Source organism: Triticum urartu, chromosome 3A (genome assembly GCF_056163025.1).
Source record: "Triticum urartu cultivar PI428250 chromosome 3A, HENAU_Tu73, whole genome shotgun sequence".
NCBI lineage: Eukaryota > Viridiplantae > Streptophyta > Magnoliopsida > Poales > Poaceae > Triticum > Triticum urartu.
Genome location: NC_141875.1, coordinates 110,400,851 through 110,420,980, shown reverse-complemented (window position 1 = coordinate 110,420,980; position 20,130 = coordinate 110,400,851). Strand labels below are relative to the sequence as shown.

The 20,130-nt window shown below is 42.3% G+C and overlaps 1 protein-coding gene across 1 annotated transcript; it reads right to left on the bottom strand.

The window, feature by feature from the left end:
- Positions 1 to 448: 448 nt before the first annotated feature.
- Positions 449 to 1,519, bottom strand: LOC125548086 (uncharacterized). Its single transcript, XM_048711767.2, has 2 exons — positions 1,396 to 1,519; positions 449 to 1,297 (listed from the first exon to the last, which is right to left on the bottom strand). The coding sequence occupies exons 1-2, from the start codon at positions 1,459 to 1,461 to the stop codon at positions 758 to 760; spliced, it is 606 nt and encodes a 201-aa protein (XP_048567724.1). The 5' UTR covers positions 1,462 to 1,519; the 3' UTR covers positions 449 to 757.
- Positions 1,520 to 20,130: the final 18,611 nt, after the last annotated feature.

The window sequence follows — 20,130 nt, the reverse complement described above, 5'->3', positions numbered from 1 at the left end:
TTTTTATCTCGGGGGCTCTTTAGAAGCACCAAAGATGTGTTGTATGTGATGGTTTATTCAACATTAGTGATACTATAAGACTCCCTTCTCTCCTTTTTATTCTGCATATATGTTTTTTATAAAGTTAAACTTCGTAAAGTTTGACCAACTTTATAGAAAAAAGTATCAACATCCATAATACGAAATCAATATCATTAGTTGCATCATGAATTGAATTTTCATATTGTATAATTTTAGTATTGTGGATGTTGATATGTTTTCATATGAATATGGTCAAACTTTACGAAGTTTGACTTCAGACAAATCTTATATGCGGAGTAAAAAGGACCAGATGGAGTATTGTTTATTGTTTATTACCTTGTTCCCTAGAGATCGATTTAAGAATGTCAATTAATTGGAGAAAATAACAAATAATTTCACGACCAAGTTGAGAAACATGTTGTAGCATTTATTTTCTTAGAATAATTACACACATAACGTTCTATATTGCCCACGTGCATCAAAGGAATACATCACGTGCATACACACAATATGTTTGTATGCATGAAAGATCTATGAAACTGTCTACAGGAAGTGTATGGCGTAGGCTACGTTCACATCGATGGCACATAGTACTACATAATCGATGTCCTCTTTTAGTAAGCTTATTACTTACTCGACACTCCTGCTATTTATGAATAGATGGATGTCTTTTTTTAGCAAATACGAGTACAAATCATTAAACCCGGCTGGCCAGGTGAGGTTGTGGGCCGTGGCCTCATCGGGACTGCTCCCCGGACGGCCCGTTAATCACGTCCGCCAGGAACCGCGGGTCGCAGCTGACTGACCTCGCGAGCGCCACCGCCCTGGACGCTGCCGTGCGGAGGTGGCGGTCCTGGCACGACGTCGACGTCGTCGTCTTTCTCCGGTCGAAGCTCTTGCGCGCGATGCCCCGCATGGACCCGGCGAGCGACAGCGTCGGGTTCAGCCTCGTGGCGTTGAAGTCCCGGCACTCGGCTTCGTGGGACCCCAGCGCCGCCTCCACGCCGCCGGACGGGTCCCGCACCATCCGCTCCTTCACGGCCTCCCCGCACAGCCCGCACAGCCAGTCGCCGCAGAAGGCCGCGCGGACCCCGCCCACGTACGCCGCCGTGCATTCCTCGGCCACGGCGCAGCACGCGCAGCGCACCGTCTCCACCTCCGAGACGTCGGCGCCGTCGTCGGGGCATGGGTTGCTGCTGCTGCTGCTTGCGACGACGAGCTTCTCCATGTTGCTCGCCATTTCAGAGTAGGCTCGCCGGAGTTCTTGCTCCTCCTTCTGATCAACCACAGATGAGAAATGAGTCGACATACATATACACGTACTTGCTTAATTGATAATGCTTCATTTGGAAAGAGAATTTGATGTGCAATTACCTTGGGAGGAAGCCTGCTTGCAGTAACAGATTGTGGTGCTGTCGATTTGCTTTGGATAGTCGCCATGTCGAGCTGCACCTCGAGTCCCAAGTTCTGCCGCTCGTGATGTAATTTAGTACGTCGAAGCTAGGGAATATGATGCCGCGTGATGATCAAATCTCCTATTTATAGGCGGATCGAGAGAGCGACCGGTGATGATTAGAAGTTTTCTGCTCAAAGTGTGAACCGTTTAACTGCTAAAGTTAAAAGGGAAGTGCAACTTGAATCGCTTTTCCCTGCAACTAGGTTACAAAAAGGTGCAGCGATTGGTGATAGTCTGATGGATATGCACTCTTAAATGCAGAGCAGTGCATCATCTTAAAATGAGTTGAGCATAGGAGGAGTTATATTCAATTTAAATAGGTAGTTGCCTTGAACCCGGGCTGTTTAACCCATCAACTTGTGGCGTTAATCGATAGCAAGATTATAGGCCTTTCTCATAACAGTGCATCATCTTATTCATGATAGAGAGAGTTATGGCGCGAAACTGTGAATCATGTACCAAGGGTTCCATGCAATGTGAGGCCGAGAAGGATGCAAAGGGAAACTTCGTGAGACTCGACTCTTTCCCACATGTGACTGTGCCACCTAGGTCCCCTCTTGGCTTCGTCAGCGAGCCAATGGATCCACCTCCCCGCTGCTTACCACTCAGGTGGCCGATGGCAGGGACAGGGATCCCGGTGCCTCGGCTCCGCTAGTAGTTTAATTATGTGTGTGTGTGTGGGGGGGGGGGGGGGGTACTTGCGGGGGATGACGCTCGGACAGATAGTGGTGCTTCATCTTTGAGCTGGACTTTTGGACTACAATCCTTCTCGAGTTCGTCCGTTGAGACGTAGTCAATGAAGCATCGGCGTAAATTCATGTTGTCTCCTTGGGGCGGCGAGGTTAAAGTTTCTCGCCATGCATATGCGACGACTGCGGATCGACTCAAGGATGTCGAAGATTGCATCATTGGTCCTTAGGGGCACGTACATGAAGAGTTCCCGGCTGTCATCGACAAGGTCGGACCAACTCTGATAGGGGTCGGCGACAACGGTGCATTGACGGCTTGTTCTGACTGCGGTAGTGGTTGTTCGGTAGTCCAATGTCCTCGGCATATTTTTTTTATTATGTTTAGAGTGCTTTATACTTTCATGAACCTCTATAATATATTTGGGTCCTTAAAAAAAGGGAACTTCTATTTATTTATTTATTTATTTATTTATTGATGGAAAACTTTCAAATTACCTGCATGGCACTGTCCAGCGTAGACCCAACTAGGAGCCGCAAAGCAAAGCCTAGATCCTAGGAAAACGAATGCTTCTAGGCTTGGAACATGCATGCATCCCATGCAAACAATAACGCCGTGTGCAGTTTATGGGGTCGATCACTGGCTAGTATCACAAGCAATCATGCATCATGCAAATTGCAGAAAAGGTGCAGAAAGAGAGATCCGATGAAGGCGATGTCATCTTGATTACGAAATGGATGTGAGAGACACCTTTTTGTATTTAGTTTGCAAATACCTATGTCCTAGGGGGCGGGCTATAAGGCCCTAGCATGGACAAAATTTGTGGGCATCAGACCGTACACGATGCATGGTACGTGTTGCACATCTTTACAACTACTAAGCTTCTTAGAAAGGGAGCCCTTCAGTGCATCGCGGCTGGGTATTTGTGGTCCATCTACACTAACGCGCGATATGCGTGTGCTTTTGTAGGGGTCATGCATCCGTGCTTGTGTAATGTGCACTATTGAGGTCGAGCGGGAGGAGGGGGGTAGCCCTGTGTTCAGCTCGTGGGTCAATGGGGCTCCATTGGTGATTTCTTCGTCGTTACCATACCAACCATGGCGAGCTCCAAGTACACCATGTGTAGGTTCACACTCTCCTGCTGGTGAAAACTCAAGTCCACACCTACTTGGATGTACAAGAATTATCTAGATCGTTGATTCCGTCAAGATTTGTGCTAATAATTTTGTAAAATAGCTCTTGAATGCATCCATTCCCTTCAAGGCCCTAACGTGTTGTAAAATACGCGTCAAGCATTAACTTCTACATATGGGCAGCTTGAAGATATTCTTCACCTCATATGTCATGACCAAGCTCCCCCATGGCACGCTAAGAAGACGAAGATGGTGACTATTGATGCAATGAACGCCAATATGAAGCCAGCATACCGCAGTAAGTTGCCATGGCGTTGAAGATGACGATGGTGAGATGTCGATCGATCTTTCAGTCAATGAATAAGCTGCAGATGATGGAGATGAGGTATAAGGCAACGTGGAAGTAGTTCACGATGTTAGTAGATGTGGATGATGAGAGGTGGTAAAGACATTTTGGACACTAGCATGGTTTTCAAAATATAAGTTTGACCACCGGTTTCTTTAAGGTGTATGCATGATACTAATAAGGCTATACTATTTCGAAACCAATCTAATTTATCTATGCTATTTTCAAGTTTTCAACCTAAAATTGTATCCTAATCGTCATTTTTGAATTGAATTGTATAATGTCGAACATGGGCACAATTTTGGCAAGAATGGTCACCTCCATCGCGAGCGAGCCCATCTGGAGCTGCAGATAGCATTATTTGACCGTGTCGTCCGGGAGCAAGATGGTGAAGATGGTCGTGGGGACGGGTAATACAATGGACCCTAAGATGGTGATGTCGAACTAGGTGGCGCCATTGGTATAGAGGCAGGGGTGACTCAAGAAGACCTCCATAACTTCCTAGAAATTTTGTGCAGTTGAGAAACTGCAGAGTTTCTACTGCATCTAAATTTTGCGTGTCCAACGGTAGGTTTCATGACATGCGATTTAATTGACTTGGTTGGAAATAGCAATTTCTCAAGGGACTAAAAAAGTAAGAAAAAAAGTAGTGTATTTCCTTATATACTACATCGAGTATTGTGTTGGATTATAGTAACACCATTTGGGTTGAGCTGCTCTACAATCATTGGATAATTGGCTTCCTATTTTTTTAATACAATACAGACACGGACACTCATACATACGCACATACACTCATCCCTACGAACGCACGCACGCACCCTACCCCTATGAGCGCCTCCGAGAGACTGAGCCGGCACATCATGTTGAGATTGATGAAGTCGCCACAGATGCCTTTGTAGTCGACGGGAACGTTTTCTCTCACTGGACGCACATCGCTGAAAAGCCTGAAATAAATGCAGAAAAATGCGAGCACCGGTGTCAAATATGTGACTTGAACTTTGATGGCAGGGGATATCACTGTCCTCCTAACCATCCAACTACACGTTGGTTCGCATTGGCTCTCTAGTATTTGCACGACAGTGGCTACTTTTTCCTCATTCAAGTTAAACTTTTGATTTCCCTCAAAAATAAAGTTAAACTCTTTCCTCATCCAGCCCATGATCCAACCTCCCCTAAGTTTAGGATTTTCGCAATCTAGGTCCAGATTCTTATAGTACATGCGTCGTATCCACTCATGTTCGTTCGCACCGTTTCCCTGTCATCACGAGACATTTCTACCTATCAGCCAATCATCGCCGTCGAAGTGATCAATGAAGTGGTCAAGTTGGCCAATGAGGCGCATCCCCTCAGAAAAGCTACAGGAATGCACGATGCCCTCGTGTGAGCCCGCGATCGGGGCTACTGAAATGGCCACCCTAGCTAGTACATGCATGCCAGCGGTCGATGAGCCTAGGGTGCACCTAGCTACCAGTGGCACAGCTAGCAGTGCTCTACAATTCAAAGCATCTGCATTACAAGAGCTACAACCTCAGAACCAAGGAGCAATCGTCCCCGTGATCACCTCAACTAACTATGAGAATGAGAGAGCCTAGCCTAGTGGCACAAATTTTGCGTGCCCATCCTGTCTAGTGGCATGAACCTAGCTTGCATGCGCATCACAGAGATCAGGCAGATCCTAGTCCTAGCATCATGTCGAATGGCTAGCCTCGTGACAGCAGTGCAAGGTAGAAGCTGCTGAATTGTAGATGGGGTTTTTTTTTGACAAAAGCATTCGGATGTCTTATAAAAATTCATCAGAAGTACAAAGCATCCAGAACATAAAAAAAATTATATCGAGATACTTAGGCCATCAAACAACCAATATTGCTGCCAGAACAAACCGTCGATGCGCCGTTGTCATCGCTCCCCTACCGGAGCCGGCATGACCTTGTCGACGACAGTAGGAAAGTCTTTGTGCACATGCCCTTAAGGACCAACTCCCTGAAGCCGCAATCATCGTCGTTGAACCCTTGACTCGATCCGAAGTGCCTGGCACCATAGCTCGCCGCCGCACATGCATGACGAGAAACCCTAACCTCACCACCCCAAGGAGACGGCAGGAATCTACGCTGGAGCTTTTTCGATTCCATTCAGATGGATGAACTTGAGGAGGAACGGAGCCCGGAAGAACAATTCGACGAAGAAGCGTTGCCATCCGCGCAAACGCCGCCCTGCGGGGACAAAACCCTAACTTAACCTACTAGCCAGAGCAGAGGCACCGGGATTCTCCTTCCCGCCACCGGCCGCTAGAGTAACAGGCGGAGAGGAGACGGCGGACTCGCTGGAGGTGGAGGTGCTTCACTAGTAGAAAAAGGGGCTTTCGTTCGGGCCTGGCCAGCCCATTAGTCCCGGTTCTGCCACGAACTGGGACCAATGAATGCATTCGTCCCGGTTCGTGAGCCCAGGGGGCCGGCCGGGGCCTCGTGGGCATTGGTCCCTGTTCTTCTGGGCCCATTTGTCCCGGTTCTTGGCATGAACCGGGACCAATGGGCCTCGCTCCTGGCCCACAAACATAGGTCCCGGTTCTTGGCTCGAACCGGGACAGAAGGCTGGGCTTTAGTCCGGGTTCCAGCCACGAACCGGGACAAATGAGCTTCCTATATATACCCCATCACCGGGGAGCAGAGCACTCCATAGTGCTTTGTTTTTTGCTGGCCGGCGAGGAAGGGCATTTGGGTGCTCTAGCTCACCTCTTATGCATGTGAGGTGTTCGATGAAATGTCCGAGCCACATTAGTTAAGCTTTCTCCTCTCGAAGCTCGACCTAGGATCTCCATTTTTTCTGAGATTTGTCTAGGTTTAGCGGTCCGTCACGCCCCGTCCTCGTCTTCACCGCCGTCGATCGCCCGTGCCGATCTCGTCGCCGGCACCACCGTGGTGAGCCTCTTGTTCTTATCTTAATTCTGAAAGAAAAAAATCTTACTTTAGATAGATACTTGTCTAATTTTCTTACTTTTGATACACATAATTATATATAATGCACGCAGATGAACCAGCAATGGATATACGGTGACAGACACACCTCCGAGTACATTAAGGGCGTGCGTAAATTTCTCAAAGTGGCTGAGGCAAACAAGCAGAATGGTTTTATGTGTTGTCCATGCCCTGATTGTGGGAATACGAGGTCTTACTCTGACAAGAAAATCCTTCACACCCACCTGCTTTATAAAGGTTTCATGCCACACTATAATGTTTGGACGAAGCACGGAGAAATAGGGGTTATAATGGAAGACAACGAAGAAGAAGAGGACGATGACAACTATGTGCCCCCTGAATACAATGATGCTGCAACGGGGGAAGCTGAAGATCAAGAGGAAGTTGAAGATCAAGAGGAACCAAACGATGTGCCCGATGATGATCTCCGTCGGGTCATTGTTGATGCAAGGGAAAAGTGCGAAAGTGAAAAGGAGAAGCTGAAGTTCGATCGCATGTTAGAGGATCACAAAAAAGGGTTGTACCCCAATTGCAAAGATGGCAACACAAAGCTCGGTACCGTACTGGAATTTCTGCAGTGGAAGGCAGAGAATGTTGTGTCTGACAAAGGATTTGAGAAGCTACTGAAAATATTGAAGAAGAAGCTTCCAAAGGATAACGAATTGCCCGACAGTACGTACGCAGCAAAGAAGGTCGTATGCCCTCTAGGATTGGAGGTGGAGAAGATACATGCATGCCCTAATGACTGCATCCTCTACCGCGGTGCGTACAAGGATTTGAACGCATGCCCGGTATGCGGTGCATTGCGGTATAAGATCAGACGAGATGACCCTGGTGATGTTGAGGGCGAGCCCCGCAGGAAGAGGGTTCTTGCGAAGGTGATGTGGTATGCTCCTATAATACCACGGTTGAAACGACTGTTCAGAAACAAAGAGCATGCCAAGTTTATGCGATGGCACAGTGAGGACCGTAAGAAAGACGGGAAGTTGAGAGCACCCGCTGACGGGTCGCAGTGGAGAAAAATCGAGAGAAAGTACTGGGCTCAGTTTGCAGGTGACCCAAGGAACATATGGTTTGGTTTAAGCGCGGATGGCATTAATCCTTTCGGGGAGCAGAGCAGCAATCACAGCACCTGGCCCGTGACTCTATGTATGTATAACCTTCCTCCTTGGATGTGCATGAAGCGGAAGTTCATTATGATGCCAATTCTCATCCAAGGCCCTAAGAAACCTGGCAACGACATTGATGTGTACCTAAGGCCATTAGTTGAAGAACGTTTACAGCTGTGGAATGGAAACGGTGTACGTGCGTGGGATGAGCACAAACAGCAGGAATTTAACCTGCATGCGTTGTTGTTTGTAACCATCAATGATTGTCCCGCTCTCAGTAACCTTTCAGGACAGACAAACAAGAGATACCATGCATGCACGCATTGTTTAGCTGACACCGAAAGTATATACCTTGACAGATGCAGGAAGAATGTGTACCTGGGACATCTTCGATTTCTCCCGACCAACCATCAATGTCGAAAGAAAGGCAAGCATTTCAAAGGCGAGGCAGATCACCGGAAGAAGCCCGCCATGCATACCGGTGATCACGTACTTGATATGGTCTCTGATTTACACTTAATATTTAGAAAGGGTCCCGGTGGACTGATATGTCTCCAATGTATCTATAATTTTTGATTGTTCCATGCTATTATATTATCAACCTTGGATGTTTTATATGCTATTTTATATAATTTTTGGGACTAACCTATTAACCCAGAGCCCAATGCCAGTTTCTGTTTTTCCCTTGTTACAGTGTTTCGTAGAAAAGGAATATCAAACGGAGTCCAAACGGAATGAAACCTTCGGAAAAGTTATTTTTGGAAAGAAAGCAATACAGGAGACTTGGAGTGCATGTCAGGGGATCAACGAGGAGAGCACGAGGCAGGGGGCACGCCCTCCACCCTCGTAGACCCCTCGTGGCTCCCCTGATGTATGTCTTCCGCCTATATATATCCATATACCCCAAAACTATCAGGAGCACAATAGATCGGGAGTTCCGTCGCCAGAAGCCTCCGTAGTCACCGAAAGCCAATCTAGACCCGTTCCGGCACCCTGCCGGAGGGGGGATCCTTCTTCGGTGGCCATCTTCATCATCTCGGTGCTCTCCATGACGAAGAGGGAGTAGTTCTCCCTCGGGGCTGAGGGTATGTACCAGTAGCTATGTGTTTGATCTTTCTCTCTCTCTCTTGTGTTCTTGAGGTGTTACGATCTTGATGTATCGCGAGCTTTGCTATTATATTTGGATCCTATGATGTTTCTCCCCCTCTACTCTCTTGTAATGGATTGAGTTTTCCCTTTGAAGTTATCTTATCGGATTGAGTCTTTAAGGATTTGAGAACACTTGATGTATGTCTTGTGTGGGATAACCGTGGTGACAATGGGGTATTCTATTGATCCACTTGATGCATGTTTTGGTGATCAACTTGCGGCTTCCGCCCATGAACCTATGCATAGGGGTTGACACACGTTTTCGTCCTGACTCTCCGGTAGAATCTTTGGGGCACTCTTTGAGGTCCTATGTGTTGGTTGAATAGATGAATCTGAGATTGTGTGATGCATATCGTATAATCATACCCACGGATACTTGAGGTGACATTGGAGTATCTAGGTGACATTAGGGTTTTGGTTGATTTGTGTCTTAAGGTGTTATTCTAGTACGAACTCTAGGGCTGTTTGTGGCACTTATAGGAATAGCCCAACGGATTGATTGGAAAGAATAACTTTGAGGTGGTTTCGTACCCTACCATAATCTCTTCGTTCGTTCTCCGCTATTAGTGACTTTGGAGTGACTCTTTGTTGCATGTTGAGGGATAGTTTATAGTTATATGATCCAATTATGTTATTATTGTTGAGAGGACTTGCACTAGTGAAAGTATGAACCCTAGGCCTTGTTTCCTAGCATTGCAATACCGTTTGTGCTCACTTTTATCATTAGTTACCTTGCTGTTTTTATATTTTCATATTACGAAAACCTTTATCTACCATCCATATACCACTTGTATCACCGTCTCTTCGCCGAACTAGTGCACCTATACAATTTACCATTGTATTGGGTGTGTTGGGGACACAATAGACTTTTTGTTATTTGGTTGCAGGGTTGCTTGAGAGAGACCATCTTCATCCTATGCCTCCTACGGATTGATAAACCTTAGGTCATCCATTTGAGGGAAATTTGCTACTGTCCTACAAACCTCTGCACTTGGAGGCCCAACAACGTCTACAAGAAGAAGGTTGTGTAGTAGACATCAAGCTCTTTTCTGGCGCCGTTTCCGGGGAGGTGAGTGCTTGAAGGTATATCTTTAGATCTTGCAATCGAATCTTTTTGTTTCTTGTTTTAGCACTAGTTTAGTTTATAAAAGAAAACTATAAAAATGGAATTGAGTTTGTCTCATACGCTTCACCTTTTTAATATCTTTCGTGAGTATGATGGAAAGGAAAATTGTGCCAAAGTGTTAGAAGAAGAATGCATTAAAATGTTTGGCACTAAATATTTGAATGATGAGCATGATTGCAATGTTGTTAGTATGAACTTCTTGAATATCCATAGTACTAATGATGATTGCACTAGTTATGATGAAAATGTCTCTTATAAACATGTCATTTTTTGTGGAGTGCATTGGGTTTGCAAGTACACACCAAATAGAGAAGATAGATATTGCAAGAGGCATAAGCATTTAGAAACTAAATGGTTGCAAGAAAGGCTAGAAGTTTGTGCTGAAAATTTAAATTTTCTTAGCCGTACTTGTGAACTTTGCAATGAACGTGATCATTTCAGTACCCAATGCAAATTGTTTCATGATCGTATCGTGTCCAAAAATTGTGATGACTTGATTTCCCTTGCATGTCATAATGAACTTAGTTTGCTCTTGGGTTATGAAGAAATGAAACGTATAACTAAGGATATTCCAGAATTTGCCCTTGATAGAGTTCTTCATTTTGATCTAGAGGAAATTTATGTGTATTGTGCGGTGAATTGTATTGAAAATCCTTATATTGCCAACTACATAAAGAAAAGAAAAGAAATAGAAGATGAAGATAATACTAATGAAAGGGAAGAGACTTCCCAATACCCTCCTATTATTTCTTATGATGAATCAGGTAATGAGGAGGAGCCTCCTATTCAACCAATCTCATTAATAAGGAGCTCCAAAAAGAGGATTGAACCCACACATGATGTGGTGAAGAAGAAGAATAAAAGAAAAAGGAAGAGAGGTAAAAGGATATCTCTCCCAAATAATGTTGCTCCTATTACTGTTGTGCCTCATGAAAATATAATTGTGGAAGATGATGCACTTGATGGTGATCTCGTTATGCCTATTGCTTATTGTGATGATTATGATTGGGAAGATAATGATACTTCTTATGATCTTGAAAATCTTTTTGGCACTTGCTTGGAAGAATATGATAATTGCTATACTATTGGTTCTATCCATACAATTAATGATGAAAGTGATTATGCTTATGATATGAAAAGGCCCAAGCTCGGGGATGCTATGTTTGATGAAGATGATTTTTTTGAGAATATATTTGCTGCAATTAATGTTTGTCCCAAGCTTGGGGAAGCTATGATTAATGAAGATGATATTTTTAGTCTCCCAAGTTTTGATATGCAAATTTATAATGATTATAGCATGCCTCCTACTTATGATGATTATTGTGATGATACGTATGTTATAAAAAGTAGTGATGATTATATCTATAAAACTTGTCATGATTATGATTACCCTTTTTCTGAACATTACTCTTTTAATGTGGAAACAATTTATAGTATTCGAGTCTCTTATGATACTCCCACTATTCCGATTGAGAAGAAATTTGCTTATGCGAAGAGTAATAAAAATTCTATGCTTGTAGATCATGAAAAGAATGCTTCATGTCATGGCTATATTGTTGAATTCATTCATGATGCTACTGAAAATTATTATGAGGGAGGAATATATGCTTGTAGGAATTGCAATAATATCAAGTTTCCTCTCTATGTGCTTAAAATTTTGAAGTTATGCTTGTTTTACCTTCCTATGCAAGTTGATTCTTGTTCTCATAAGTTATTTGCTCACAAAATCCCTATGCATAGGAAGTGGGTTAGACTTAAATGTGCTAGTCATATTCTTCATTATTCTCTCTTTATGTTTCAATTCTTATCTTTTATGTGAGCATCATTGAAATCATCATGCCTAGCTAGGGGCGTTAAACAATAGCGCTTGTTGGGAGGCAACCCAATTTTATTTTTGTCCCTTGCTTTTTGCTCCTGTTTAGTAATAAATAATTTATCTATCCTCTGTTATGATTGAGTTTTTATGTTTTAATTAGTGTTTGTGCCAAGTAGAACCGTTGGGAAGACTCGGGGAAAGTCTTGTTGATCATGCTATAAAAAATAGAAACTTTAGCGCTCACGAGAATTGCTGCCATTTTTTATTGGAGAGTGATATTTAGTTAATTATTTTTGAAGATGATTAATATATAAATTCCTCACGTCCAGCAATTTATTTGAGAATTTTATGAGTTCCATAAGTACACGTTTGACCCAGATTACTATAGACTGTTCTGTTTTTGACAGATTCTGTTTTTCGTGTGTTGTTTGCTTATTTTGATGAATCTATGACTAGTGAAATAGTTTATAAACCATATAGAAGTTGGAATACAGTAGGTTTAACACCAATATAAATAAATAATGATTTCATTACAGTACTATGAAGTGGTGTTTTGTTTTCTTTCGCTAACGGAGCTCACGAGTTTTCTGTTAAGTTTTGTGTTGTGAAGTTTTCAAGTTTTGGGTAAAGATTCGATGGACTATGGAATAAGGAGTGGCAAGAGCCTAAGCTTGGGGATGCACAAGGCACCCCAAGGTAATATTGAAGGACAACCAAGAGCCTAAGCTTGGGGATGCCCCGGATGGCATCCCCTCTTTCGTCTTCGTTCATCGGTAACTTTACTTGGAGCTATATTTTTATTTACCACATGATATGTGTTTTGCTTGGAGCGTCATTTTATTTTATTTTGTTTTGCTTGCTGTTTGAATAAAATATCAAGATCTGAAATTCTTAAATGTTAGAGAGTCTTCAGATAGTTGCATAATTATTTGACTACTCGTTGATCTTCACTTATATCTTTCGGAGTAGTTTGTCATTTGCTCTAGTGTTTCACTTATATCTTTTTAGAGCACATGGTGGTTTTATTTTATAGAAATAGATGAACTCTCATGAGTCACTTATATTATTTTGAGAGTCCTAAACAGCATGGTAATTTGCTTTGGTTATGAATTTAGTCCTAATATGATGGGCATCCAAGAGGGATATAATAAAAACTTTCATATAAAGAGCATTGAATACTATGAGAAGTTTGATACTTGATGATTGTTTTGAGATATGAAGATGGTGATATTAAAGTCATGCTAGTTGAGTAGTTGTGAATTTGAGAAATACTTGTGTTGAAGTTTGTGATTCCCGTAGCATGCACGTATGGTGAACCGTTATGTGACGAAGTCGGAGCATGATTTGTTTGTTGATTGTCCTCCTTATGAGTGGCGGTCGGGGACGAGCGATGGTCTTTTCCTACCAATCTATCCCCCTAGGAGCATGCGCGTAGTACTTTGCTTCGATAACTTGTAGATTTTTGCAATAAGTAGATGAGTTCTTTATGACTAATGTTGAGTCCATGGATTATACGCACTCTCACCATTCCATCATTGCTAGCCTCTCTAGTACCGCGCAACTTTCGTCGGTACCATACACCCACCATATACCTTCCTCAAAACAGCCACCATACCTACCTATTATGGCATTTCCATAGCCATTCCGAGATATATTGCCATGCAACTTTCCACCGTTCCGTTTATTATGACGCGCTTTATCATTGTCATATTGCTTTGCATGATCATGTAGTTGACATCGTATTTGTGGCAAAGCCACCATTCATAATTCTTTCATACATGTCACTCATGAGTCATTGCACATCCTGGTACACCACCGGAGGCATTCATATAGAGTCATATCTTGTTCTAAGTATCGAGTTGTAATTCTTGAGTTGTAAGTAAATAAAAGTGTGATGATCATCATTATTAGATCATTGTCCCAGTGAGGAAAGGATGATGGAGACTATGATTCCCCCACAAGTCGGGATGAGACTCCGGACGAAAAAAAGAGGCCAAAGAAGCCCCCCAAAAAATAAGAGGCCATAAAAAAGAGAAGGCCCAAATAAAAAAATAAAAAAATGAGAGAAAAAGAGAGAAGAGACAATGCTACTATCCTTTTACCACACTTGTGCTTCAAAGTAGCACCATGATCTTTATGATAGAGAGTCTCCTATGTTGTCACTTTCATATACTAATGGGAATCTTTGATTATTGAACTTGGCTTGTATATTCCAATGATGGGCTTCCTCAAAATGCCCTAGGTCTTCGTGAGCAAGCGAGTTGGATGCACACCCACTAGTTTCTTTTGTTGAGCTTTCATACATTTGTAGCTCTAGTGCATCCGTTGCATGGGAATCCCTACTCACTCACATTGATATCTATTGATGGGCATCTCCATAGCCCGTTGATACGCCTAGTTAATGTGAGCCTATCTTCTCTTTTTTGTCTTCTCCACAACCACCATTCTATTCCACCTATAGTGCTATGTCCATGGCTCACGCTCATATATTGCGTGAAGATTGAAAAAGTTTGAGAACATCAAAAGTATGAAACAATTGCTTGGCTTGTTATCGGGGTTGTGCATGATTTAAATATGTTGTGTGGTGAAGATGGAGCATAGCCAGACTATATGATTTTGTAGGGATAGCTTTCTTTGGCCATGTTATTTTGAGAAGACATGATTGCTTTGTTAGTATGCTTGAAGTATTGTTATTTTTATGTCAATATTAAACTTTTTTCTTGAATCTTATGGATCTGAATATTCTTGACACAATAAAGAGAACTACATAGAGAAATATGTTAGGTAGCATTCCACATCAAAAATTCTGTTTTTATCATTTACCTACTCGAAGACGAGCAGGAATAAAGCTTGGGGATGTTAATACGTCTCCAACGTATCTATAATTTTTGATTGTTCCATGCTATTATATTATCAACCTTGGATGTTTTATATGCATTTATGTGCTATTTTATATGATTTTTGGGACTAACCTATTAACCCATAGCCCAGTGCCAGTTTCTGTTTTTCCCTTGTTTCAGTGTTTCGCAGAAAAGGAATATCAAACGGAGTTCAAACGGAATGAAACCTTCGGAAAAGTTATTTTTGGAAAGAAAGCAATACAGGAGACTTGGAGTGCACGTCAGGGGATCAACGAGGAGAGCATGAGGCAGGGGGCGCGCCCTCCACCCTCGTAGGCCCCTCGTGGCTCCCCTGATGTATGTCTTCCGCCTATATATATCCATATACCCAAAAACTATCAGGAGCACAATAGATCGGGAGTTCCGCCGCCAGAAGCCTCCGTAGCCACCGAAAGCCAATCTAGACCCGTTCCGGCACCCTGCCGGAGGGGAATCCTTCTCCGGTGGCCATCTTCTTCATCTCGGTGCTCTCCATGACGAGGAGGGAGTAGTTCTCCCTCGGGGCTGAGGGTATGTACCAGTAGCTATGTGTTTGATATCTCTTTCTCTCTCTTGTGTTCTTGAGGTGTTACGATCTTGATGTATCGCGAGCTTTGCTATTATATTTGGATCCTATGATGTTTCTCCCCCTCTACTCTCTTGTAATGGATTGAGTTTTCCCTTTGAAGTTATCTTATCGGATTGAGTCTTTAAGGATTTGAGAACACTTGATGTATGTCTTGCGTGGGATACCCGTGGTGACAATGGGGTATTCTATTGATCCACTTGATGTATGTTTTGGTGATCAACTTGCGGGTTCCGCCCATGAACCTATGCATAGGGGTTGGCACATGTTTTCGTATTGACTCTCCGGTAGAATCTTTGGGACACTCTTTGAGTTCCTATGTGTTGGTTGAATAGATGAATCTGAGATTGTGTGATGCATATCGTACAATCATACCCACGGATACTTGAGGTGACATTGGAGTATCTAGGTGACATTAGGGTTTTGGTTGATTTGTGTCTTAAGGTGTTATTCTAGTACGAACTCTAGGGCTGTTTGTGACACTTATAGGAATAGCCCAACGGATTGATTGGAAAGAATAACTTTGAGGTGGTTTCGTACCCTACCATAATCTCTTCGTTCGTTCTCCGCTATTAGTGACTTTGGAGTGACTCTTTGTTGCATGTTGAGGGATAGTTTATAGTTATATGATCCAATTATTTTATTATTGTTGAGAGGACTTGCACTAGTGAAAGTATGAACCCTAGGCCTTGTTTCCTAGCATTGCAATACCGTTTGTGCTCACTTTTATCATTAGTTACCTTGCTGTTTTTATATTTTCAGATTACAAAAACCTTTATCTACCATCCATATACCACTTGTATCACCATCTCTTCGCCGAACTAGTGCACCTATACAATTTACCATTGTATTGGGTGTGTTGGGGACACAAGAGACTCTTTGTTATTTGGTTGCAGGGTTGCTTGAGAGAGACCATCTTCATCCTACGCCTCCTACGGATTGATAAAGCTTATGTCATCCACTTGAGGGAAATTTGCTACTGTCCTACAAACCTCTGCACTTGGAGGCCCAACAATGTCTACAAGAAGAAGGTTGTGTAGTAGACATCACGGACTAGCTGTTCCGAATGACGCTGAGGGACGCGCACCCATGTGGAAGAAGAAATCTATATTTTGGGACCTACCCTACTGGAAAGAGCTAGAGGTACGCTCTTCAATCGACGTGATGCACGTGACGAAGAACCTTTGCGTGAACCTGTTAGGATTCTTGGGTGTGTATGGGAAGATTAAAGATACACCTGAGGCACGGGAGGACCTACAACGTTTGCACGAAAAAGACGGCATGCCTCCAAAGCAGTATGAAGGTCCTGCCAGCTACGCTCTTACCAAAGAAGAGAAGGAAATCTTTTTTGAATGCCTGCTCAGTATGAAAGTCCTGACTGGCTTCTCATCGAATATAAAGGGAATAATAAATATTCTAAAGAAAAAGTTCCAGAACCTAAAGTCTCATGACTGCCACGTGATTATGACGCAACTGCTTCCGGTTGCATTGAGGGGGCTTCTACCGGAAAACGTCCGATTAGCCATTGTGAAGCTATGTGCATTCCTCAATGCAATCTCTCAGAAGGTGGTCGATCCAGAAATCATACCAAGGCTAAGGAGTGATGTGGCGCAATGTCTTGTCAGTTTCGAGTTGGTGTTCCCACCATCCTTCTTCAATATGATGACGCACGTCCTAGTTCATCTAGTCGACGAGATTGTTATTCTGGGCCCCGTATTTCTACACAATATGTTCCCCTTTGAGAGGTTCATGGGAGTCCTAAAAAAATATGTCCGTAGCCGTGCTAGGCCAGAAGGAAGCATCTCCATGGGCCATTAAACAGAGGATGTCATTGGGTTTTGTGTTGACTTCATTCCTGGCCTTAAGAAGATAGGTCTCCCTAAATCGCAGTATGATGGGAGACTGACTGGAAAAGGCACGCTAGGAGCGGACTCAATAATATGCAAGGACGGGCATTCTTGGTCTCAAGCACACTACACAGTTCTACAGAACTCTACCCTGGTGACCCCGTATGTCGATGAACACAAGAACAGTCTGCGCTCCAAACACCCGGAGCAGTGTGACGACTGGATTACATGTGAACACATCATGACTTTCAGCAGTTGGTTGGAAACATGTCTCAGAGGTGACAACACTGTTTGTGATGAGTTCTACTCGCTGTCCAGGGGACCATCTTCGACTATATTGACTTACAAAGGATACGAGATAAATGGGAATACATTTTACATGATTGCCCAAGATCAAAAGAGCACCAACCAAAACAGCGGTGCCCGCTTTGATGCAGCAACCGAGAGGGGAAAGGACACATATTATGGTTACATAGTGGGCATATGGGAACTTGACTATGGACATGATTTTAAGGTCCATTTGTTTAAGTGCAAATGGGTCAATCTGTCAGGAGGCGGGGTACAGGTAGACCCACAGTACGGAATGACAACAGTGGATCTGAACAATCTTGGGTACACTGACGAACCGTTCGTCCTAGCCAATGATGTGGCACAGGTTATCTATGTGAAGGACATGTCTACCAAACCGAGAAAAAGAAAAGATAAGGAAGCGAATACATCATACGATGAGCCAAAGCGCCACATAGTTCTTTCAGGAAAAAGGGACATCATGGGAGTGGAGGGCAAGACAGACATGTCCGAAGATTATGAAAAGTTTCATGAAATTCCTCCCTTCAAAGTCAAGGCTGACCCAAGCATCCTGATAAACGATGAAGATTATCCATGGTTACGGCGCAATAAGCAAAGCACACAAGCGAATAAAAAGTGAAGACTTTCTGTCCACAACTATTATGATGATACCAAGCCAACTTTCAACCTTTTCCTAGTTCATTTGAAATGCATGTTGTAACAGACGAGTTTCTGCCATTTTGTACATGAAGTGCATCCAGTTTTTGCCGTAACCCTCTCAACTTTTTAGCACATGCTATGTGGGTGAAATGATGATACCATGCCAACTTTCAACCTTTTCAGAGTTCATTTGTAGTGCTTTTTATTTTCAGGGTCATATAGCTCAAAAAAACAGTAAATGCATGAAAAATAACAAATGAAGTCGGAAAGGGTTGAAAATTGATGATGTGGCTTTTAATGGTGCATTTTGAACACACAAAAAGTCTAGAGTTCAAATAAGTTCAAAAAAATGAAATCCCTTTGTAACAAACGAGTTTCCGTATGAAACCCTGATACTTAGAAAGAGATTGTTCGTTTTGTACACGAAGTGCATCCAGTTTTTGCCGTAACCCTCTCAACTTTTTATCACATGCTATATGGGTGAAATGATGATACCATGCCAACTTTGAACCTTTTTAGAGTTCATTTGTTGTGCTTTTCATTTTCAGGGTCATATAGCTCAAAAAAATTAGTAAATGCATGAAAAATAACAAATGAAGTCAGAAAGGGTTGAAAAATTATGATGTGGCTTTGAATGGTGCATTTTGAACACACAAAAAGTCTGAAGTTCAAATAAGTTCAAAAAAATGAAATCTCTTTGTAACAGACGAGTTTCCGTATGAAACCCTGATACTTCGAAAGAGATTGTCCGCTTTGTACACGATGTGCATTCAGCTTTTGCCGTAACCCTCTCAACTTTTAGCACATGCTATATGGGTGAAATGATGATACCATGCCAACTTTGAACCTTTTCAGAGTTCATTTGTAGTGCTTTTCATTTTCAGGGTCATATAGCTCAAAAAATCAATAAATGCATGAAAAATAACAAATGAAGTCAGAAAGGGTTAAAAATTGATGATGTGGCTTTGAATGGTGCATTTTGAACACACAAAAAGTCTGGAGTTCAAATAAGTTCAAAAAAATGAAATCCCTTTGTAACAGACGAGTTTCCGTATGAAACCCTGATACTTCGAAAGAGATTGTCTGTTTTGTACACGAAGTGCATCCAGTTTTTGCCGTAACCCTCTCAACTTTTTAGCACATGCTACATGGGTGAAATGATTATACCATGCCAACTTTCAACCTTTTCAGAGTTCATTTGTAGTGCTTTTCATTTTCAGGGTCATATAGCTCAAAAATTCAATAAATGCATGAAAAATAACAAATGAAGTCAGAAAGGGTTGAAAATTGATGATGTGGCTCTGAATGGTGCATTTTCAATTTTTGGGTCATTTAGCTCAAATAATGAACTAATATAAAAAAGAATGATCTAGAAAACATTTATGAAACTCTAATAGAAAAATAATAAGCAAAAAGAATTTTCATAAAACTTTTATAAACCTCTAGTATTATTGAAACTAAAATTATATAAAATTTATGCAACTAAAATTATCAAAGTATTTTCTGTTCAAAACATTATAAGCAAAAAGAATTTTCATAAAATAAATAAAATAACAAAAAACAAAATAAAATAAATAAGTAGAAACAAAATAAACTCTAACAAATAAGTAGAAACAAAATAAAACAAAAAAACTTTAATAAAATAAATGAAAATAGAAACAAAAAGAATCACGGAAAAAAGGAAAAATAAAACAAAATAAACTTTAACTAATGGCACTAACAGACAGTTTATAATTTTATTACCTGAAAGCAAAAAGAATCACAGAAAAACAATAAGTATTTTGCTCTAAGTAGAAACTAAATAAAATAAATAAAGCAAAAAAAAGAAAACAAAAAACAGGGGGAAAATGCCACCTACTGAGCATCCACGGCCTGAATACGACTAGAAACCCAACTATGGGCCAGGATTCAGGCCCGCAGAAGGCCCAGTAGGCCCACAGACAACATAGTGTCATATTAGGCCCATAAGCCTGCATTTGAGAGGAGCTCGAGAGGGCAGCCGGAGTGGGGCTTATAAACCACTCCGAGCCCCTCTCAACTAGAGAGGTGGGA